The sequence below is a fragment of the Protomyctophum bolini genome, assembly GCF_963924005.1.
Source record: "Protomyctophum bolini genome assembly, chromosome: 16".
In the NCBI taxonomy this organism is placed as follows: Eukaryota; Metazoa; Chordata; class Actinopteri; order Myctophiformes; family Myctophidae; genus Protomyctophum; species Protomyctophum bolini.
In genome coordinates this window covers 32,350,498-32,370,460 of record NC_137877.1, presented here as the reverse complement: position 1 = coordinate 32,370,460, position 19,963 = coordinate 32,350,498, and the positions used below count along the sequence as shown (strand labels likewise).

At 39.7% G+C, this 19,963-nt stretch overlaps 4 protein-coding genes across 5 annotated transcripts in view; 3 read left to right on the top strand and 1 right to left on the bottom strand.

Moving 5' to 3' along the window:
* Positions 1–2,903, bottom strand: part of LOC308331182 (ATP-binding cassette sub-family C member 4-like) — an 80,828-nt gene extending 77,925 nt beyond the window's left edge. The window contains exons 1-4 of the mRNA XM_080786427.1: positions 2,545–2,903; positions 2,030–2,140; positions 1,768–1,888; positions 1,066–1,290 (exon numbers count right to left, since the gene is read on the bottom strand). Of these exons, the coding sequence (XP_080642553.1) occupies positions 1,066–1,290; positions 1,768–1,888; positions 2,030–2,140; positions 2,545–2,618 (531 nt within the window). The 5' untranslated portion in view covers positions 2,619–2,903. The remainder of the gene's footprint in view (positions 1–1,065; positions 1,291–1,767; positions 1,889–2,029; positions 2,141–2,544) is intronic.
* A 5,125-nt stretch (positions 2,904–8,028) lies between these two features.
* LOC308331040 (claudin-10-like) lies at positions 8,029–10,001 on the top strand (the record flags this gene model as incomplete). Its single annotated transcript, XM_080786143.1, has 5 exons — positions 8,029–8,248; positions 9,080–9,241; positions 9,328–9,409; positions 9,511–9,618; positions 9,848–10,001. 5 exons carry the CDS (start codon positions 8,029–8,031, stop codon positions 9,999–10,001), a joined length of 726 nt encoding a protein of 241 aa, XP_080642269.1.
* Positions 10,002–13,197: 3,196 nt separating this feature from the next.
* LOC308331218 (claudin-10-like) lies at positions 13,198–16,613 on the top strand. 2 transcript variants are annotated; one of them, XM_080786498.1, is made up of 5 exons: positions 13,198–13,493; positions 14,544–14,705; positions 14,802–14,889; positions 15,068–15,175; positions 15,272–16,613. In XM_080786498.1, the coding sequence occupies exons 1-5, from the start codon at positions 13,262–13,264 to the stop codon at positions 15,522–15,524; spliced, it is 843 nt and encodes a 280-aa protein (XP_080642624.1). In that variant the 5' UTR covers positions 13,198–13,261; the 3' UTR covers positions 15,525–16,613. The 2 variants fall into 2 exon arrangements, with proteins under 2 accessions (XP_080642624.1, XP_080642625.1); XM_080786499.1 differs by lacking the exon at positions 14,544–14,705.
* Positions 16,614–17,770: 1,157 nt separating this feature from the next.
* On the top strand, positions 17,771–19,451 carry LOC308331327 (claudin-10-like). The gene is made up of 5 exons (XM_080786722.1): positions 17,771–18,103; positions 18,341–18,502; positions 18,635–18,716; positions 18,799–18,906; positions 19,013–19,451. Exons 1-5 carry the CDS (start codon positions 17,872–17,874, stop codon positions 19,191–19,193), a joined length of 765 nt encoding a protein of 254 aa, XP_080642848.1. The 5' UTR covers positions 17,771–17,871; the 3' UTR covers positions 19,194–19,451.
* The last annotated feature ends 512 nt before the right edge of the window (positions 19,452–19,963 follow it).

The following is a 19,963-nucleotide window of genomic DNA, read 5'->3' as shown; positions in this document are numbered from 1 at the left end:
CTATATAGAGTTCTGTGTCAGGCATGCCCAAATATGAAGTGTTGTGATGTCAGAACAGGTCAGCTCCATATATGGAGATATAGGGGTGATCAGGTCCAGAGCCCGGGCAGAGGCTTTTTCCTGGGTTTTGACAACGGTGTATCCAACGGACTCGACACCGGGCACTGCACTCCCTGTGGTGGTGTGGAACATGTGTGTCGAATTTGAAGTCGGTGGGGTGAATGGTTCTGGAGTTATGTGGATTACAGACGTACATAGAGAGACTTGGTGCATATACAGTAGATAGAAGATAGATAGATATCTAATATTGGTTTCATTGCAAACCGACCACTAGGGGACGAGCCAAATTAGTTTGCGATGGTTTTTGAAAACCGTGTGCCCATACCTAACTCCGTGCCAAAATTCTAAAAGTAGTTACCAAGTGCATAATTGTTATGAATATAATATTTACATATTAAATCCAAGTTTATAGGCATTCTAGCTCCCGACAGCCATGGACGCCATCTTGAAAACGATGCCTTGCTAGTCGTTTGTTTTTCTTAAAGTTTTAGAATGTGAACAAGTGATAAATCTTTCCGGACAAGTGACGTAAGATTTTACTCCGTTGGACAAGTTACTCTTGGTTTCACTTTTTCTCCTGGTGGACAACACTGTTTGACAAACTTGTAAACCTAAAATATGATCATATTTTTTAACGTGTATTCACCAAAACCAACTTACAGTTAGTTGATTCAAAATGTATTTGTGTGTGCTCAGACAAGGACAAGTGCCTCAAAAAGTTAATGTTATTTAGAAGCACACCCAACATAATCCATTGAAAAATCTCTTTTATCAATTATTTTGGTTTTCAACCATATATACTGTACCCATCTAATATTTGAGTCTGTGCAAACAGACCGCTAGGGGGCACTCGCAACTCGTTTGCCCAGCTTTTTGAAAACCTTATACCCATTACCTAACACCACGCCAACATTCTAAAACTAGTCACCAAAAGCCAAATCTTGACAAGTTCCAACAAAGCTAAGAGACATACTGTACATGGTACAATGACCCCAAGTCACTGACCTTCCGGTAGATCATGTGGCACATGGCCACCCGTATCCTCATGCCTGCTCTTTGGACATGGAAGAAGTACAGGTGATGTAGAGCTGCCAGGCCAATGGTTGACAGGGAGACACTGGTTGCATAGCCACAGGCTACATAGAGAGCTGTGGTGTTGCTGGGGTCGTACGTCTCAAAGTATTCAATCATCTTTCCTAACAGCAGTGGCTGAATCACTTTGATAGCTTCCTGCAAGTACGGTACATGCAAATACAATGTTAAGTACTGTAGTTGGTGCAATTCACAACTACAGGGGTGCCCATTGCCCAAGGCTGTGCAGGTACATCATATGCCCCTGAACACAAAATATATATATATATATTGATCCACATCAAAAAGGGCCTGCCACCACAAACCAACAATGCAATACTTTGTTTTCAAGAGTGTTGCGTACAAACATCAGTATTCAGTAACATTACAAAGTTATATACAAAGAAAAACTACCAATTCAATTGCCCCCTCTATTCCAAGTGGCAATTCCAAATTCCAAATGTACATTTTTTTAACTAGTATTTTCAGAAATGGGAAAATATTTTTTGGGGGGTGGGTAGATCTTTTTGAGCCGGTCATTTTGAAAGTATAGCTCTCAAGTAAAAGTGTGTGCACCCCTGCTACTACTAGAACATATCTGAGTATATGCAGCAGTTTTCTATTAATAGGCTGTACCTCCATAAAAGTGTATATTCCAATGAGGGAGTATGACCTCCAGTAGCATTGAATAAGAACTTTAGTAAGTTTCGGTGTGCTCAGGTCTGTAGTTGCTCTCTTAACCTCCTGGTCCCAATAGCTTGGAAAAACATTCAGAAGTGCATAGCAAGGTTGTGAGTACATCATGTGCACTATATGTCACCAATAGAAAGTTGTTTTTCTTTGTGTATTGTGTTTTATAGTATGGTAACAAAAGAGACACCATAATGCATAAACCTACGATTGTAGTTGCTCTCCAAGTCTTTCAGATCCATCTTCTGGAAGGACCTTATACATGTCATGTTCCTCCAATTTCCTCTTGTAGCCGATTCTAAACAATGGATTCAGCCAGCTGAACATAAAGGACATATTCCATGGCTTAATAATAATAATAAGGGTAATAATAATAATAAATAATATGATACTGACAAAGACACAATGCAATAACAAAAAGTTAAGTTTTGTATGATAGTTTACTTCCACCAGCTGTTACTTGTAGCATACACTGGGTAAGAAGTTTTTCAAGATACTGAAGCAAACATTAAAGCCGCTTTCAGAAAAGTAATTTAATCCATCCAAAGAAGAACGTCTGTCTATCTGAGACTGTAAATGAGAACACTAGGCTACTGGTGCTAACCTAGGCTGCCCCCCTGCTGTCATAGGGTGGTACTGTAGACTCTTAAACCTGCTACAGTATGTATCACACACTCCTTTAATGTCAAACAGACAAACACTACTGCAAACTGGTTTTCTTACCAGAAGAAAATCTTGGAGAGAAGATTAGCTGTAGCCGACGGATTATCCCTCGTCTCTTTCCGCACAGGTTCCATGCTCTGCTAACACTGGGACGAAACAAACTGAAAGCGACCTCTATAGGGCTATAGCCTGTGGCAGCGGGATAACAACAAAGACTTGTAAAGGATGCATTGAGAAAACATTTGCAGGAAACTACAATGTCTGCCAATTTCAACCCCACCGACGTGACCGACCGACAAGAGGATTATTTCCAGGCAGGGCTGCTCTCACCCTGCTTCCATATGCGGCTTCAATCGTATCTGACTGTCAGTGTCAGATCCTGTCACCTGAGCGAGCTGAGAGAGAGAACTCCGCCTTCAGTTACGATTGGAGGTCTCCATGATCAGACGAGACAGTACACAGGCGATGTGAACTTCTTCTACCTCCTAATTAAAGGGTGTGTGTGTGTGTGTGTGTGTGTGTGTGTGTGTGTGTGTGTGTGTGTGTGTGTGTGTGTGTGTGTGTGTGTGTGTGTGAGAGACGCAACTTGGCCTGTTGTAGCGCCACCATGAGGCTGATTTGAAAACTATCAAGTGGCATTTCTTCCTCAGCCTATAGTGGGAAATTGGGAATAGGCACGGCCGGGTTTGGGATATCCGTGGATAGACTGTGCAACGGTCCTATGCTGGAAAATAGCAGATATGCAAACTCACAGCACATCTCATTCAAGACACTGAACTTGCAGATCTGCCATTTTTGCCATCCAAATGCATTATATGGTTAAATGGGCCCTAAGAGATGCAGAAATTAACTAGAAAAAGTGCCCTTCTGGGCACAGGTCTCCACCAGGAGGATAGGAGAGTGTATGATGTTTGGCAAAATGTTTAGTAATTTAAACATGTTTGTTTGGGTTTGTGTGTGTGTGTCACTCACTCACTCACTCACTCACACAACACACACATTAGGGGTGTCACGATACGAGAGACTACACTCATTTCATGATACAATAGCCTGCAGCCTGCCCTACACGATATTGGGTTTAGGGTTTACAGAGCTTCCACATTTCAATGAGGGCAGCAGGTGTGTACATTTACATGAAAGCTCTGGCACTCCCAAGAGTCCCAAGTTCCCAACTCATATCCTATGTTGTGATGCGGGTCTGTTGACGGGTCTGTTCAACTTTTTTTTTTAATGTCCCATGTAATTGTAGGACAGGTGACTTCGTCATCGTTCAATATTCTTTCATGTACTGTATTGTACACAATTATAAAAGACAAATCACATGAATTGTCTATCCTTAAACTGAACCTGAACGAAATGCTGCACAGATAAGATATAAGTGGTTGGGGAAATGGTCCAGTCCCCCCTCCCCTCTCTATCTCGAAAGCAATTGAATGGACTGGACTTATTGCTGGGTGTTGAAAAGCAGGTCTGTAGGCTACTTTTTGTTTTTGTGGGTCGCAGGGCAGGCATATCGTTGATTAATATATTGTTTTTCATGGCGGGTTGGTGCGGGTTGGCTCCTGTGGCGGGGCGGGACAGGCGGGTTATGAAAAAAAAGCTGGCCAGTGCATCACTAATATGTTGACAAGTCCACAAAAAACAATTCATCCTGTGAAGCACCCCTGCCCTGAGTGAGCCATTAGATGAGCGAGTGGCCGAGCTGAGCAGTGTGAACTAAGTCCACTATCCACAAATCTGTTTGAGTTGCATAGGCTACTGATAGAATCGTCAACATGTGACATTGTGACAGTGACGTCATCTATGTGGGGGCTGCGTGACAATTATAATAACAATTCATCTATGATATTGTGAGCTATTATGCAAGAGGATGTCCCGTCGAATGTCTGATGCATGGTCACATCCGTCCTAACTTGTCACCCATTTGTTCATTACCTAGGGGGGACATCCTTGACAGTTATAAGAACTATTGGCCCCTGACCGAAGGGCCTCTCCAAGTCTTTTTCCCAGGCTGAATTAGAGGCCCAACGTGTCCCTGTCTGGGTTTGATATGATTATTTGGATGTCCAAGAACACTGATCTCCCTGCTGACCTGGTCAATGGTTTTATTGTTTGTTTTTGTTGTACAATAGGCCTCCAGTCCCATTGCAGAGAAAACATGACAGGACTTTAAAAGCAATATGCCAAAAATAACGTTTAAGGTCAACTGACCTTTTGTCACATTTTAGCTAACCTGTGACTGGACTTTGTGACATTGGTCATTGTCTTTAGGATTACTGATTACTCCTTTATTATGTTTTATGTTAATATGATACTTGACCTTACTTTAGGAACAACACAGAAACGCAACTAGCTAAAAAAAAAGTACTATTTTAAAAGCTGCTGGCTACAATTTAATAGCTACAATTTAATAACTAACTGACAGTTCAGGCTTCCTTTTACTCTTTCACTCTGTCCATCCTATGTCACTAAACAGTGACGTGTAAATCATCTCAGTGAAACACATGTCCGTAGTGTAATTTGCTTGCCTGGGGCATTTTATTTCTTCTCATTTTCCAGACTTCATTGAAAGACTATATAAACATCTTAAGACACCACTTCCAAAATGTTGGGAATCCAGATCCTGGCTTTCCTGGGCGGCCTGGTGGGACTGGGTGCCACTATTGGTGCTACCGTATCCAACGAATGGAAAGCCACAAGCAGGGCATCCTCAGTCATCACAGCAACATGGGTCCTCCAGGGCCTATGGAACAACTGTGGTGGGAATGCCCTTGGAGCCCTTCACTGCAGACCACATCTCACCTTATTGAAACTAGAAGGTAAGCAAGCGGAATCATCATTCACGCCATAGCTGTGTGTATGTCACTAGTGTTTTGCCTGCTGAAATTATGTGATGGCGCTTTCATTTTCGCTCAAGGTAAATATTAAACTTGCAGGCACATTAAAATGTGTTCTGTCCATTTCTGAAACAAATATTTACCAGAGGTCCATAATTAAAAAATTTACAAATCTAAAATATAATTGAACTTGCCTGAAATTTTTTGGTATAATTTTTACCAACAAGGGTTTTGCCTATTACCATGTAAAGAAATTGAATATATACTGTATATACAATTATGAATATGGTTTATTTTAATCATATTCACTCAATATAACTGCCATATTAGCCTACTGTAATCTCTTATTGGCATCCCGACTAATATGCGAGCAGGGCTGGATTATATTGTCTGGATTAATACTGATATGTATTTCTGCTAAGAGGGGTTCAAAACTATGTTGAATTTATTTTATTTGACGCCTTAGTTTCTACTAATAACGAACTGAGATCTGGCTCCTATTTTGTGAGGCAGTTCCACATACACTATAATGTCATCTTTCTTCACCAACAGTGATTATGTTCCTTTTCCGTCTTGTTTCATTTTGGTGAGATTGTGAGTTTTACTTCACTTGTCACTCTTTTTGTCAAGAACGAAGTAGTTATTTTCTCTATTGTATCATTCATTTACTTATAGTAAAACAAAAGTTGTCTCTTTTTTACTTCATATTGTCTCAAATAGAGTGGAAATCAGAAATATGGCTGATTTGCTTCTACACAAAGAAAATGGGAACCTTTGACAATGTAATGTATTTGTGTTGCAGGTGATGGCTCAGGTTTAGCAGTGGCCAATGTGTAATCCTTTGAAGAAAATGTCAAACTGAATCATTCTGAGTCACAGAAGTTCAAGTGGTTGGCAGGCACTGTACTGTGGCAGGTCAAGTAGGGGAATTACAGTATGAAGACAAAGGATAGCCATAGGCAAGGAAGCTTACTGTAGTTCTGTGATCCATGACAACATATTTCTGAGCTGTATATTATCTATATTTAGTTCATCATTCAGTCATGGAGACGTGATGTCATGAGGTGTGATGTCATGAGGCGATGAGATCAGTGTTGTGATCTTCATATATGGAGAAGGCCATACAGTATATGGAGATGGAGTCCCTTCATAATTTAACTATTTTAACTATAATTTAACACACATGCATAATTTAACTATTTGTCAATGTCTTTAGCTATTAGTTAATTGTAACTGATCGATCAGTTGTTTAGAACTGGTCATCGTATTTCATGCTGCCTATTATTCATTGACTGTATATAAAAACATTACTGTAATACTGGCAGAGGAGTATTTTGAGATGTTCAGCGCCATCTGATGGAGAAATTTGTGATTTGGGAAATGTTTGCCTTTGTACAACCACAAGATAGTGCTGTAACTCCATGTAAAATCAAGTCTGTTTAATCTGGTGTAAGAGGAAAAGAGTCTGTCTTTGCTTGTGAGACATAACACCTGAAATTCAGTCATTATCAATGAATAAGTCATAAATGTTGACTGGCCATTTAATTTACTCTCATGTCATTCTCTGACAGTATAGTACAGGTCCAGTGGGCACCTAAACCTTGTGGACACCTCAACACAAAAAAAGTATAGTAAGTAGGCTATACAATAGGAATTCATTTATGGAAACACATGAAAAGAAAAATAACTAGAAACTACTAACTAATGTCTATTACAACTGCTGTTCTAAATCCTTTAGAACCATTATTGACCCTGTACCAACCATGCAATGTACCGTAGTTACGTCACCATCAACAGCCAATAAGGGACCACCATTCTAATCCATGTACCTTAGTTACGTCATCAAGAATGGTGGTCCCCCATTAGCCGACGGACAATCTTAATTACGTCACCATCAACAGCCAATTAGGGACAGGCCTAAATACGCAGCCGACCACAGTACTTGCATGCTCTGCTTGCGCAAACTAAATATGGAGATACCAGTTGTCTGCCCAATTGCGACTATATGATGCACATAGCTGTAGATTTGAGAGTTGAATTCTATTATCTCAAATGTCACTCCTTAAAACCCCCTGCATCACCTATCTCAGGGATGCTTAATTTATACACTGTTGTATGACTGTATAAATCAGGCCACCGTCCACCACAGAGACTATCGATTGACTATAGGTGCATCCAGCTTGGCCAGGCACACCAACAAACACAATTGAATTGTCCGTGCTTGAGGGTGAAAGGCCGGGGGGGGGGGGGGGTGTCTGTGACTGCAGTTGGTTAGGGTAGCCAGTTCCACTGGGAAAAGATCTTGTTGGGATAGCATGTTCTTATGCACATGAGTCCTGTCATTGCTAGGGGTCAGCAGTGACAGGGACTACACGTGTGTGGGAAAATTTGGGAATTAGCATAATGACTCATTTGGGGGAAAACTGAAAAAAGAATGACGTGTATAGGGTGAGGGGGTGGAGGAAGCTATATATACAGTTCACCATTGGCTTGTTGGGCTTTAGGCCCAAACCCCTCCCCACTGCATATAACAGTCTACAACACATTAACTATCAATCCTCAGTGCATCCATCTAACTTACCACTGAGGTGCATATTGTAGCTATTTTTTCATCAGGGTTTGCTGGCTGGGGAACCATTAACGACTTTTGAGCTCCACAACAACATAGACGACAGTGAGAGTGGTGTAGAAGAACTTTCTGTTAAATATGACCAGCATGGTTACAGAGATGTTGGCGTTTATATTGTCTACCTCTGGCTGGGTGCTCATAGCCTCCACCTTACCCACGGACTACTGGAAGGTATCTTCTCTTGATGGAACGGTCATCACCACAGCCACCTATTGGTCTAATTTGTGGAAAGCGTGTGTCACTGATTCGACAGGAGTCTCCAACTGTAAAGACTTTCCGTCGATGCTGGCATTAGATGGTCAGGTCTTATTTTTCTCACGGTAACCTTACATGCTAGGACATATTTCATTGTTGGAGTGTATATCTCAATGTGTATAATTATGCCTTTTGCATATCTGGCTTTAATTTCCTTTTTTTTTTTTTACAGATTTTAAACACTCTACTGTGATGATTTATTTAGATGTTTATTTGGCCTTCGGTTTGGGGAAAAGAGATTCATGTGAAATGTAGATTGAAGAAATGTTATCCTGACAAGTTAGCACTGGTCCATCCTCCGATAATGATGTCCCTGTCTGTCTGTAATGGGTGCTATCCACCACAACTCTACCCTTTTCTAACTTTTTATTAGGGAGTTCAAGTTGAAGCTCATTGTTGGTCATTACTTGTCAGAGCTAATAGATTGGTTAAAGCTTCAGGCGAGTGAGTCCATTCCAGGGAACAACTCATTTACTTCCAAATATGTCAATGTTTAGCTTTAGTCCCCAGGACTTTAAGGTCATAAATTTGATTTATAGAGAGCTGCAGGCTGTTTCTACCATGGTTGAGTAGTTAGGGTTAACCACTAAGCTAATATTTGCCTCTAATTCACAGCTGAATCGCACATTTCATGCCAGTACCGTCTCCACAATAGCATGACCGCCTTTGAGACAATTATGGTTATTGCTGACAAATTGTCCTTGTGCTTTGTGTTTAAATTTGTCACCTTTGCAGCTATAGACCTTGTGCATCCGTGTGTAACGAGGATATGAAGAGGTGGAGGTACAGGGAATGCAAAAGGACATAATGGAAGTACAGGCTGATTCACAATTCTCAAGCCCTGTGTCTTGAGTTGTGTATTTTGTTCTTCCAGGTTACATCCAGGCATGCAGGGGATTGATGATTGCAGCCATCTGTCTGGGTTTCTTTGGTGCCATTTTCGCCCTGGTGGGGATGAAATGTACAAAAATTGGAGGAACGGAAAAGAGCAAAGCCCGGATAGCCTGTTTTGCTGGTGTAAATTTCATTCTTAGTGGTATGTACAGTAAGTAGAAAGCAAGTGTAATACCCAAACGTCATTATTCTCATGATCTTCTGAATATTTGTCTTTCTTCCCATAAGGCATATGCTCACTATCAGCATGTTCCCTCTATGCACATCGAATTACAACAGAGTTTTTTGACCCATTGTATGTTGCACAGAAGTAAGTAATTTGTTTGTCCTGCAACATGGAAGTAGACTGTATCTGTGTCTTACACAATTTAATACAGTAAGTAACGTGGCTCTCAACTAACTTGTTTCTAGGTATGAGCTAGGCGCTGCTCTGTTCATTGGCTGGGCAGGTTCCGTCCTCTGTATTCTAGGAGGTGGTATACTCTGTTACTCCATTGCAGACACGTTCACCAACTCCAGGTATTTGAGTCACACTTCATAAACCAAATCTCAACACCACAACTACATTTTAGAAATATGGGTTGTGAGACCTTCATTATATTCCTGTATACGTTATATTGAACAAGAAAAAGTACTGCATTATGTATGCAAATATTCAATATAGACACATTGTACTACATAGGTTCATGTATGTGTAGATTCACAAGCTTTTGATTTGTGAAGGTGAATATTTTGTTTTGTCTCTCAGACACAATCAGACAGGCTATACCTACAGAGGTGCTGCCTCACAGTCTCATATCTCTGACTACCAAAGGGGCCATGCAAGGTCTATAAACCAGCGGCCACCCCCAGACTACAGCTCTTCAAAAGCACAGCATTTTGATAAAAATGCATATGTCTAAGGAATATTAACACAAAGCACTTTGTGTCAAAGATGCTGACAAATCTTGACATGAATTCATAAAGGATGGACTGTACATTTTCTTTTTTCCTGCCTTGTGAAAAGCATTTGCTGATATTGACTTTTGGCAGCCCACAGCAGTTTGGATGTTTATTCCAAGGGCAAATTTATAGTTTACTGCCTGATCTTGGCATATTAGAGTTTTCTACAATGTACGTCTTTCGCATTTTACATTAAATGTTAGAATTGTCTTATGCTTTAACTACTCTGCACATCTTTGTGAAGCACGTAAAAATGAAATGTTGGTTACTATATAATTTATTATTTTTTTCCTACTTTTTGTTACTGTAATGAAAACAAGGTGTTAAAAATATCTAAGATGTCTGTGTATTTAACTTTAAGCCACTTGATGTTGTTAATCTGTAATGACAGTGTTTAAAACTATGTCTAACACGTTTGATCATGTTTTATGTTCACGAGCTTCCTGTCCACAACATAACCATTAACTATGCTTTTGTATTGCACAAACTATACTGTATGTGAAGGTTTAAAAAAGGACCATGATTTCGTTTAATCGTTTCCTTCTCTCCATTTTGATGGGTGATAGGTCAAATGTGTGACACAGCAGGAGGAAGAGCACGCTTTGTAGCTATTTAATAGTTCACCAGTCATTATGACATCTTTGTTCTGTCTTAAACCCATTTTGGTGTTTTAAACATTTTGTTATAATTTAGCTATTGAAAAATAGCAGATCTACAAGCTCATAGCGTGCCACCGAGTGGCGTGCTACGAGCTTGTAGGTCTGCTATTTTTGAAAAATCGTACAAATGCGGCACAAATCTTTAAATATATATTCTTTCAGAATACTTTTTTTTTTTTGTCAGGTCAAAATGGGTTAACATGATGTCACTTCTATTCAAATGACATACAAGAGCAGAAATCTGATAAACTTTGAAAGGGATAATTATATTATCTTATCTTCTCAAGAGCAACTCAAGAGGGGACACCAAAAGCAGTGCTGTAACACATAGTTTAAGTCATATTGAGCATCCATAATTACTACTACTGGACAATAGGTAGTTAAGTGAAGGGTTGTCCAAGCTTGTTCTTTTTAAATCAGTATAATACTGGTAATAATAATTGCTATAGTAGTGTTCTTTATCAGTCCAGTAAGGTAGCAATAGGAGGAAGGCGAGGCAAAGGATGAGGAAGACCAGGGGGCATACATGTGCTGTATGTATGCACATAGTGTGTGTGTGTGTGTGTGTGTGTGTGTGTGTGTGTGTGTGTGTGTGTGTGTGTGTGTGTGTGTGTGCGTGTGCGTCTGTTTGTGTGTTATATACACACTTTCCCCTGTGGGAAAGTGTAAAATACATCTTCTACATCTACTATTGTACAAAAGTAGGGTAAGTGATTTTCTTTGGTTAAAATAAGTGTTACTCTATAAGTACCTGTATACTAAAGGGGCATTCCACTCATTTTCAACATTTTACTATGTCATTAATATACCTTAGAGCTGTTGTGTGGAAATAATAAAAAGTACCCCCATTCTATGTTTCCTAGAACTGGAGGTCTGAAAAAAATCATTAACATGGTGAATCACATCTTGATGACACAAGGTATATTAATGACATAGTAAAATGTTGAAAATGAGTGTATTAAGTATATTCTATATTTTATATATTCTGATAGAACTCATTGCTATAGTGTTTGTTCAGCAACAGGAGTCTCCATGTCTCTCTGGCTAATAAACAAAAAATAAAATTTCAGGTCAGGATACTAATTTTATCCAACAGATTAAGCAAGACAAATTGGACGGGATAAGCAGACAAAATTGGAACAAAACAAAGCTTATAAATGGGTCCTGATTGGCTGACATTTTGTCACCTACCTGAACTTCATTTTCTGTTTATAAAAGAGTTGGAGAGCTGGACAGACCTGTGACTGAACAGACAGTCAGACACTAATTTAAGCAAGATTAATTAACCAAAATATATCGCTTACCCTACCTTTAATAACAGTTAATTAAATGAACCACAGCTCTTATTCATCACAACATGATCATATATTGTGTTGAAGAATGGTCAGTGGGGGGTCTCTAACTAAAGAAAAACACAAAAGAGAAAACATTGTGGAGAAATTATGTTACGTTGAAATTAAAGCATCACAAAGTTGATTCATGAGTGATCCACTGAGAGCTTTGACAGATTAGTGAATAATACTATGAGTTGCAAATTTGCAATAGGTCTTTACTTTGTCATCTTCTGAAACTGGAATGAATTTTTTTTTGAGTTTGTGTTCCTGGCTAAAGCTTAACTCACAGCCCTGTTTGACTGCATGGGAACACCAAGTTACAGCTCTCATCCCTGCTGTAACACTACTCTGCCAGACAGTGGCATTGTTGCTCTAAAAAAACAACATAATTGCAGCACTAAAGCTACCCCAAATATCCCTTATCTCTCTACCATAAGATAGTAAGGCCATTAGGCCAATAGTAAGGCCATTGACTGGTCCATACCCGGAGATATATGCAGACTCAAAGTATTTGACTGGTCCATACCCGGAGATATATGCAGACTCAAAGTATTTGCAGACTTTTTTATTTTCTGAAATTAAAAGTTTTTCATTGTAATAAATTATATAGGGCAATGGCAAGTATAGTGCATTGAGGCATAACACTTATTAGACAGGTACCAAGGCTTTTTAATACTAAATTCTAATCTTTTTATTATACAGCCTTAAACTTTTTTCTTCTTATTATTATTATTTTCTTTTTTAGCTTTTTTACACACGTTACAACTGTTTTATATATAAAAGGTTGAACTTGAACCCTAGTGAATATTTGGAAAAAAATCCATAGTAAAAAAGCTCACACATTATTACAATATATTCTCAATAACCTTTTGTTGATCATATATTCTGTCACAGCCTACATGGTGAATATCAAACACCAAGTGCCACACTATAGCAGTATTAGCATACTGTAGGCAGTAATCCTCAAAAACTGTTGTTGAAAAGATTGTGAAAGTAGACAGCCTGACAGCCACACTCCTGAGAGTTTACAGTAAACATCTTCCATACTGACCTAAAGCCCACATCAACACAATGTTGAATGGCGACACACATCCTGTTCTGACAAACCTGCTTAAATGAAGTAGAATCTCGATCCGTCCTGCTGGCGTGACTGTCCACCCAGATCTAACACCCACAGCTCTCTGCAGTAGCTGGTGTCCACATAGGCTTCATCTACTAGCCTCAGAAATGAGGAAGCGTCTGATTCAAGTGTTTGGTTTCTTGATCTCAACACTGGGATGGCTGTTTGTACTTTGCACTATGGCCATGGACTATTGGAGGATCGTTCAAATAGGAGGCCAGGGAGGTTCCTTCATCATCAAGGTAGCCTGGCACTGGTCCAATCTTTGGAAGGACTGCTTCACCGACTCTACAGCAGTGACCAACTGTAGAGACTATGCAGTGCTCTGGTCTGTCACAAGTAAGTGATCTGCAGCACACGTTCATATCTGAGGAATGATGTTTCATAGTGTCTGCCTTTTAGTGTCAATGTAGACTTAATTGACTATAAGTAGTCTATGACCCCATAAAGCACTGCACTCACTGGGCGGCGGTGGCTCAGAGGTAGAGTGGCTGGATGGTATAAGCGCAAGGTTGCCTGTTCGAACCCGGGCTCCCCCAGAGTTAGTGTCGAAGTGTCCTTGAGCAAGACACTGAACCCCTAATTGCTTCTGATGACTGTGCAGGTTGGTGCCTTGCATGGTTTCCGTCGCCATCGGTGTATGATATGTGCGTGAATGGGTGAATGTAATGCACAATCTATGTAAAGTGCCATGGATAAAGGCTCTATAATATAGCGCCTTTATCCAAGGCACTTTACATAGATTGTGCATTACATGCACACATCATACACCGATGGCGACGGAAAGGCTATAAACTGTATAAATGCACCATTTACTGACTGCACTGGTTACTGCAGAAATTCTTCTTGGGTTAGTGATGCATGAAATATTTGCTCACACAGATATTGTGAGGCCCTTTGGATAAATGTGCCCTATCAGTTAATGTTTCAACAACAAAACCACAATGTCCAATATTCACTTCCTGTATTGGATATCATACATACTGTCTCGCAGCATAGAAAGGAATCACGTCTACCTTCTTCCTAATCAATGTTCAATTATTGCCACTAAACAGGTGGTTCTCAAAATGGAGTCTGGGGGGTTCCAGGGGTCCCCCAGCTAAATTATGGATAGTTGTAGGAACAAAAAGGACCCTTGCACGCCTGCAACTTGGAGAGTGCGCAAATCGACACGCACGAGTTATGGGGGTCCTTGAAATTAAAAGGTTTGGGAACCACTGCACTGAATTAAACAACCCTATAGTTTTGGTTAAGGGCTCTTTTTCTATATGAATTGTCATAGAACAAAAGTCTATTAAAACTGAGACTTTACAACATGATGCATTATTTACGATGATAAATGTCATGATAGAAATACATAGCATTAACATGACTTTTCTTTTTTCACAGTTTATGTCCAGGCAGTGAGAGGCTTGCTAATGTGCGGTTTAACCCTTGGGTTCTTTGGTGCAATATTTGGCTTTCTTGGGATGGAATGCACATATATCGGTGGAGCGGAGACGACCAAGGACAAACAGTTACTAGCCTCGGCAGTGTTTCATTTTTTTGGCGGTGAGGGCAACACATGATGCACTAGAAGAGCATAAATGACATAAGTGTTTTGCCCTCACCATGTCTTGGTTTAACTGAAACTTCCTCTTCACACAGGTATTTCTGATATAGCTGCCTACTGCTTATACATCAACAGGATTGCCAGGACAACCTTTGGTGCCAATTTACAGCCAGGAACGTTACGGTACAGTGAGTCAATAGTTTGAATCTCTTCTGGCAGTGGCACATAGTAGTACAAACCAACACATCACATAATGATAATGTTTCTACTGCCCTGTTAATGTCAATGCACAATATATTGTATGAATTAAAATAACTCCTTAGGTAAATGTGTTCTGATTAAAATTTCACCCTATTGGCAGATATGACTTAGGAACTCCGATATTTCTTGGATTGGTGGGAAGTTTCTTCATCCTACTTGGAGCTATATTTTATGCTGCCACGGTGTACCGGGTAATCATCCCTAAAAGGTAATACACAGTAAAATCCTACAAATGTATATATATATTCACACTCTCACATACTGAGTTGATTCACTGTCCTGTTGTTTGTGCCTTGGCTTACAGGACAGTGGTGTACGCCTATGCACCACGCACGTACATGGCTCCTCGCACTGCAGCAAGAACTTATACTGGATACTACAAACCTGGAGGAAGAGCAAACACTGAATACTACAAACCTGGAGGAAGAGCAAACACTGAATACTACAAACCATATTCAAGTAGGCAGTACGGATCGTATGGATCCAGCAGCTCCAAGATCTCAAATCTCTCACAGACAACACCCGAGAGAATGTCAGAAAGAGATGCGTTTGTGTAGTTATTACAAATCTGTCTGACTTGTGATAAAAAGTAATTAGGATGATGGTGCATGTGATGGATAATATGGACTATACTATATTTTTTAAATGATGAATAATGTCTCTTCACCTCATTTTGTACAATTGTAAATCATTAATGCTTTCATGCTCCTGTAGTGATTTGAGAAAGTTCTGTTTACTTTTTGTTTGTTAATTTCTTTTAAATAATTTGTACACATTGATTTGCAACTTTTATGACAGCCATCTAATCTTAATTCACGAATGAAACAAATAGTAGTCATCTCGTTTTTATTGGTAGTCACTAATAATATATAATGTACAACAGATGTGCAGCCAATCATGTAACTAGTTTAACGATGTAAATATTTCTATGTGCTATTTACAATTAAAAGTCACGTACAATATTCTCTGTTTCACACAATTGTTATATAATATATTATTGTTAATAATATATTATTTTGTAAAATGTCATCTATTTGTGTAAACCTTTTTTGATTGGATAATTATGAAAGACTTGAATTATGTTTAGGAAAGGTATTTTGTTTATAGCAGATTTCGGCTTGGGAAAAAAGACACATGTTCTGTACGTTTTTCTATATTGTACTCCTATGCAGTGATGTATATGTTGTCCTATAAAGGGCTCTATACTATAGGTCCTCTAGTATTTCCCTCTTCATCAAAGAATTAAACAAAATAAATAGGGTAAATACTAAATAGCTGATGTATGAGCTCAGAATTCAGATTTTAGATCTGCTATTCTTGCAAACTCCCCAGAAAAGGGATGCTATAGGGTTCTACAAAATATAGCTTCAAATATTTTTTAACATAGCCTATACTGTAAGCAATTAAGATATCTAAAGACGTTGCATTTAAATTAATCAACACAATCTTTTAAATACTAAATAAAATAAATAAACGTACCGGACAGTGAAGTTCAAATGTGACCTGCATATTTGGTGGATATAGGTAGGGCTGTCACGATCATGACATTTTACTTGACGATTAATTTACATACAAATAATCTATTTAATTGTGTTTCTGGTATTGGATATTGGAATATTTTTTTTTTACTTTGTAAACAAACATTGCACAGGGTACACTGTACAATGACCGGTATCGATAATAAAAATATAATATAGCCAGAATATGCTGTATTGAATCATTTTATACCTTCAGAAATAGCCTAAACAAGCTCACAGTGTGTTCCGAACTTCAGATGCAACGTGTTGGGAGCATTCAAACATTTTGACGATTATGAAAAAAATATTTTATATTATTCCAAATAATTGTGATCAGGCGATTAAATGTAATAATTGTGACGGGCCTAGATGTTGCAGGTGGACAACTGCCCATGCAGGTAATGGAGGAGATGTTAGACATAAATAATGATATAACATGTTTAACTAAAAACACCTCTTGTCATCATGACTCCATACTGTATATGGTCACGCCTCGTGACATCACACCTCATGACACGTCATGCCACCATACTGTATATTATGGCCATCTCCATATGAAGATCACAACACTGACCTCATCTAACCCTGGATAATCATACTTTGTAGAAGACTGGATCATCACCTAGATCTGCATATATGGAGCCGGCCAGCAACTCTACATCTGACCTCAAACCTGTAACCCTTAGATCTCCATATATGGAGCTGACCTGTTCTGACCATATGTTGATCCTTCCCCACCCGCCCTTCCTGTTCGACATTCCATATGTTGATCTGACCTCATCAAACCCTGTACACTCAATACACACTCCATATATGGCCAGTACATAATTAATTCCATATGTTGATCTGATCCCCCATGATAAAGCACCAGCGCTCGCCCAGCAGAGATTGCTGCCACAGTGCCACTTGGATGTGATTTGGTGCAGCAACAATCAAAGAAACAAACAAACAAACCAAGAACCAAATAGAATAGGCTAGGTTCCTCCTGGGTACCATATCAATAACAAACACAGCCTGTCGTCAAAATGACCTTCATAGAACAAAGGGAAAAAACTCTTCGTCAGCAGTAGGCCTACAGCTTGGCTTGCTCCATCCACACGTCCAAAGCAAGAGATGTGATTATATACACAAACCACATTCTGTCTCTTGTTTCTCGTTCGGCCTCACCAGCATGTGTATGGTGTGTGTGTGTGTGTGTGTGTGTGTGTGTGTGTGTGTGTGTGTGTGTGTGTGTGTGTATGTGTGTGCGCGAGCTCACTTTCTCTCACTCACTGGTCATCCACAGTTTAGTCCAACGAGACAGCGGCAACAGTTGCCCTGTGTCATTATTCCTTGGTCTTGCTTTTCTGTTTCTCTGTCTAGTTGTTGAACGCTCAGAAAGGCAAGCATGAATTACAGGGTTGTGGTGATGTACATGGAGATTGGTTGCTTTAGTGTTTGTGTGTGTGGATGGATCCTGGTCTGCTCCACCATGGTCACAGAGATCTGGACCTGGTCTGAGGTAGACAGCATTGTTCTGACCACTTCCAACTACTTCTCCAACCTCTGGAAGGATTGCGTATCTGATTCGACAGGAGTCTCAGATTGCAAGGGAATCCCATCTATGCTTGCACTGAACTGTAAGTGAAAATATTACTCTTCCCAAGGCAAACAGACTGTTGCCTCAGACAGATTCAGTCAAAGTATTTTTTATTTAACATTTGAATATTTTTCAATGATGTGCATTTTTCTTTGTTAAGCCTAATTAAATGTATACTACATGAAGTTCACCATACGATTGTCATTGTGTCATTTGCTGTTATGCTAGGACTACTGCAGCCGTACAAGTCTAAATTAGGCTTTACTTTCTTGGACAGGGGACATTCACATGTGCCGCGCACTTATCATCACCGCTATTATCCTGGCATTCTTTGGATCGGTGCTTGTCATGGTGGGTATGAAATGCACCAAGATCGGGGGATCAGAAATTTCAAATGCAAGAGTGACTTTTGCTGCAGGGATGAACTATCTCATCTCAGGTAAATATTTGCACAAGTTTTATTTTATTTCTCTCTCTCTCTCCCTCTCTCTCTCTCTCTCTCTCTCTCAAAATTCACTGTAAATTGGTGCTAATTCTGCTAAACGTAAATGTTGTACCTCTACCTTTATAGGGCTGTGTTCTATGATTGCATTCTCTTATTATGGGAACAAAGTAAGAGCAGAATTTCAAAACCCTGACTTCAGAGCTCAAAAGTATGTAAAAAAAAAAAAAAATGCATCCAATATTTACATGAAGTAAATAAATACAGTGCTTGAACTCCGTCTTTATTCCCAGATTTGAAATAGGAGTTGGTGTGTTTATCGGCTGGGGGGGCGCTGCACTCCTTACTGTTGGGGGTCTTATTATGAGTAGTTTTGCAGGGAAGGAAGGGTGCCAATCAAGGTAATTTCCAACAAAACAATGATTCATGTTCAGTTTAGTCTCAGTAGACAAAACCACTGAATACAAATACCCCCCCCCCCCCCCCCCCCTGTAATACATTTCACAGCACAAAGAGAAAGGATCTGCCTGCCTACGGGATCCCTGAGGCATACACAGCTCTTCCACCTAAGCAGACCTACGTGTCTCCAGCTCAGAGTGAACAGAGTAACAAGACAGCAAGTACAGCCAGTGACATTTCTGGAATCTCAAGGAGCACCAAAACGTCCAGCATCAATTCCTATGTGTGACTTCTGGAAAGTAACTTGTATATATAAGAGTAAATATGAAATAATATTGTACTGTATGTGACAAGATTTCAGTTTTTTTCTTTTTATATTTGCATATAGTATAGCCTGTTTTATCACCACTATTTTTTTCAGACACAAGACAGTACAATTGTGTCATTTACAACTGAGACCCTCCAGACTTAGTAAACAGGACTTGTGTTGGTTCTCTACTTTGACCACTTATTTGACCACCTTTTTCCATCTACAACACCTAATTTATTCACCAAGAATAAGAACGCTGTAGATCTGCTATTTTTGGCCCATGTTTGCCCCAGAATACTGATGCTGGGGTTAAAGTGTTTAATCTAATTGCATTTCATTACCTTTGATAACTCTTTATTGGTGTAATAAAAACTGTATACACAACAATATGGAGGGCTGAGTTTGGGAAAATACACACTTTCGTTTGGTCCAGTTGTTGACAGCTACAGTTTGAACCTGAACTTAATGTCTTTAGGAATAAAGGGACAGAGAGACAGATACAGAAATCTCCATATATGGGCATAAAAGGGGAACAGACAGATGGGTGGAACGGGTACTCTGACATGGGTACAACAACAGGACACAGAACTCTATAGGAATAAAGGGACACAGAGAGACAGATACAGAAATCTCCATGTATTGGCCTGGGCCGAGCGAGCGGTCAAGGCACCTACAGTATAGGCTGGTAATCCAGCCTGACAGCTGGTGTCGCGGGTTCGAGTCATGAGCCCGGCAACCTTTGCTTCCCC

Excerpts from the sequence above, each read along its gene's own strand:
- LOC308331327 (XM_080786722.1), top strand. The coding sequence starts at position 17,872 with ATGAATTACAGGGTTGTGGTGATGTACATGGAGATTGGTTGCTTTAGT. Across the intron at positions 18,104-18,340 it reads ATCTATGCTTGCACTGAACT|GGGACATTCACATGTGCCGC; the intron begins GTAAGTGAAAAT and ends TTTCTTGGACAG. Across the intron at positions 18,503-18,634 it reads GATGAACTATCTCATCTCAG|GGCTGTGTTCTATGATTGCA; the intron begins GTAAATATTTGC and ends CTACCTTTATAG.
- LOC308331218 (XM_080786498.1), top strand. The coding sequence starts at position 13,262 with ATGAGGAAGCGTCTGATTCAAGTGTTTGGTTTCTTGATCTCAACACTG. Across the intron at positions 14,706-14,801 it reads AGTGTTTCATTTTTTTGGCG|GTATTTCTGATATAGCTGCC; the intron begins GTGAGGGCAACA and ends CTCTTCACACAG. Across the intron at positions 14,890-15,067 it reads TTACAGCCAGGAACGTTACG|ATATGACTTAGGAACTCCGA; the intron begins GTACAGTGAGTC and ends CCCTATTGGCAG.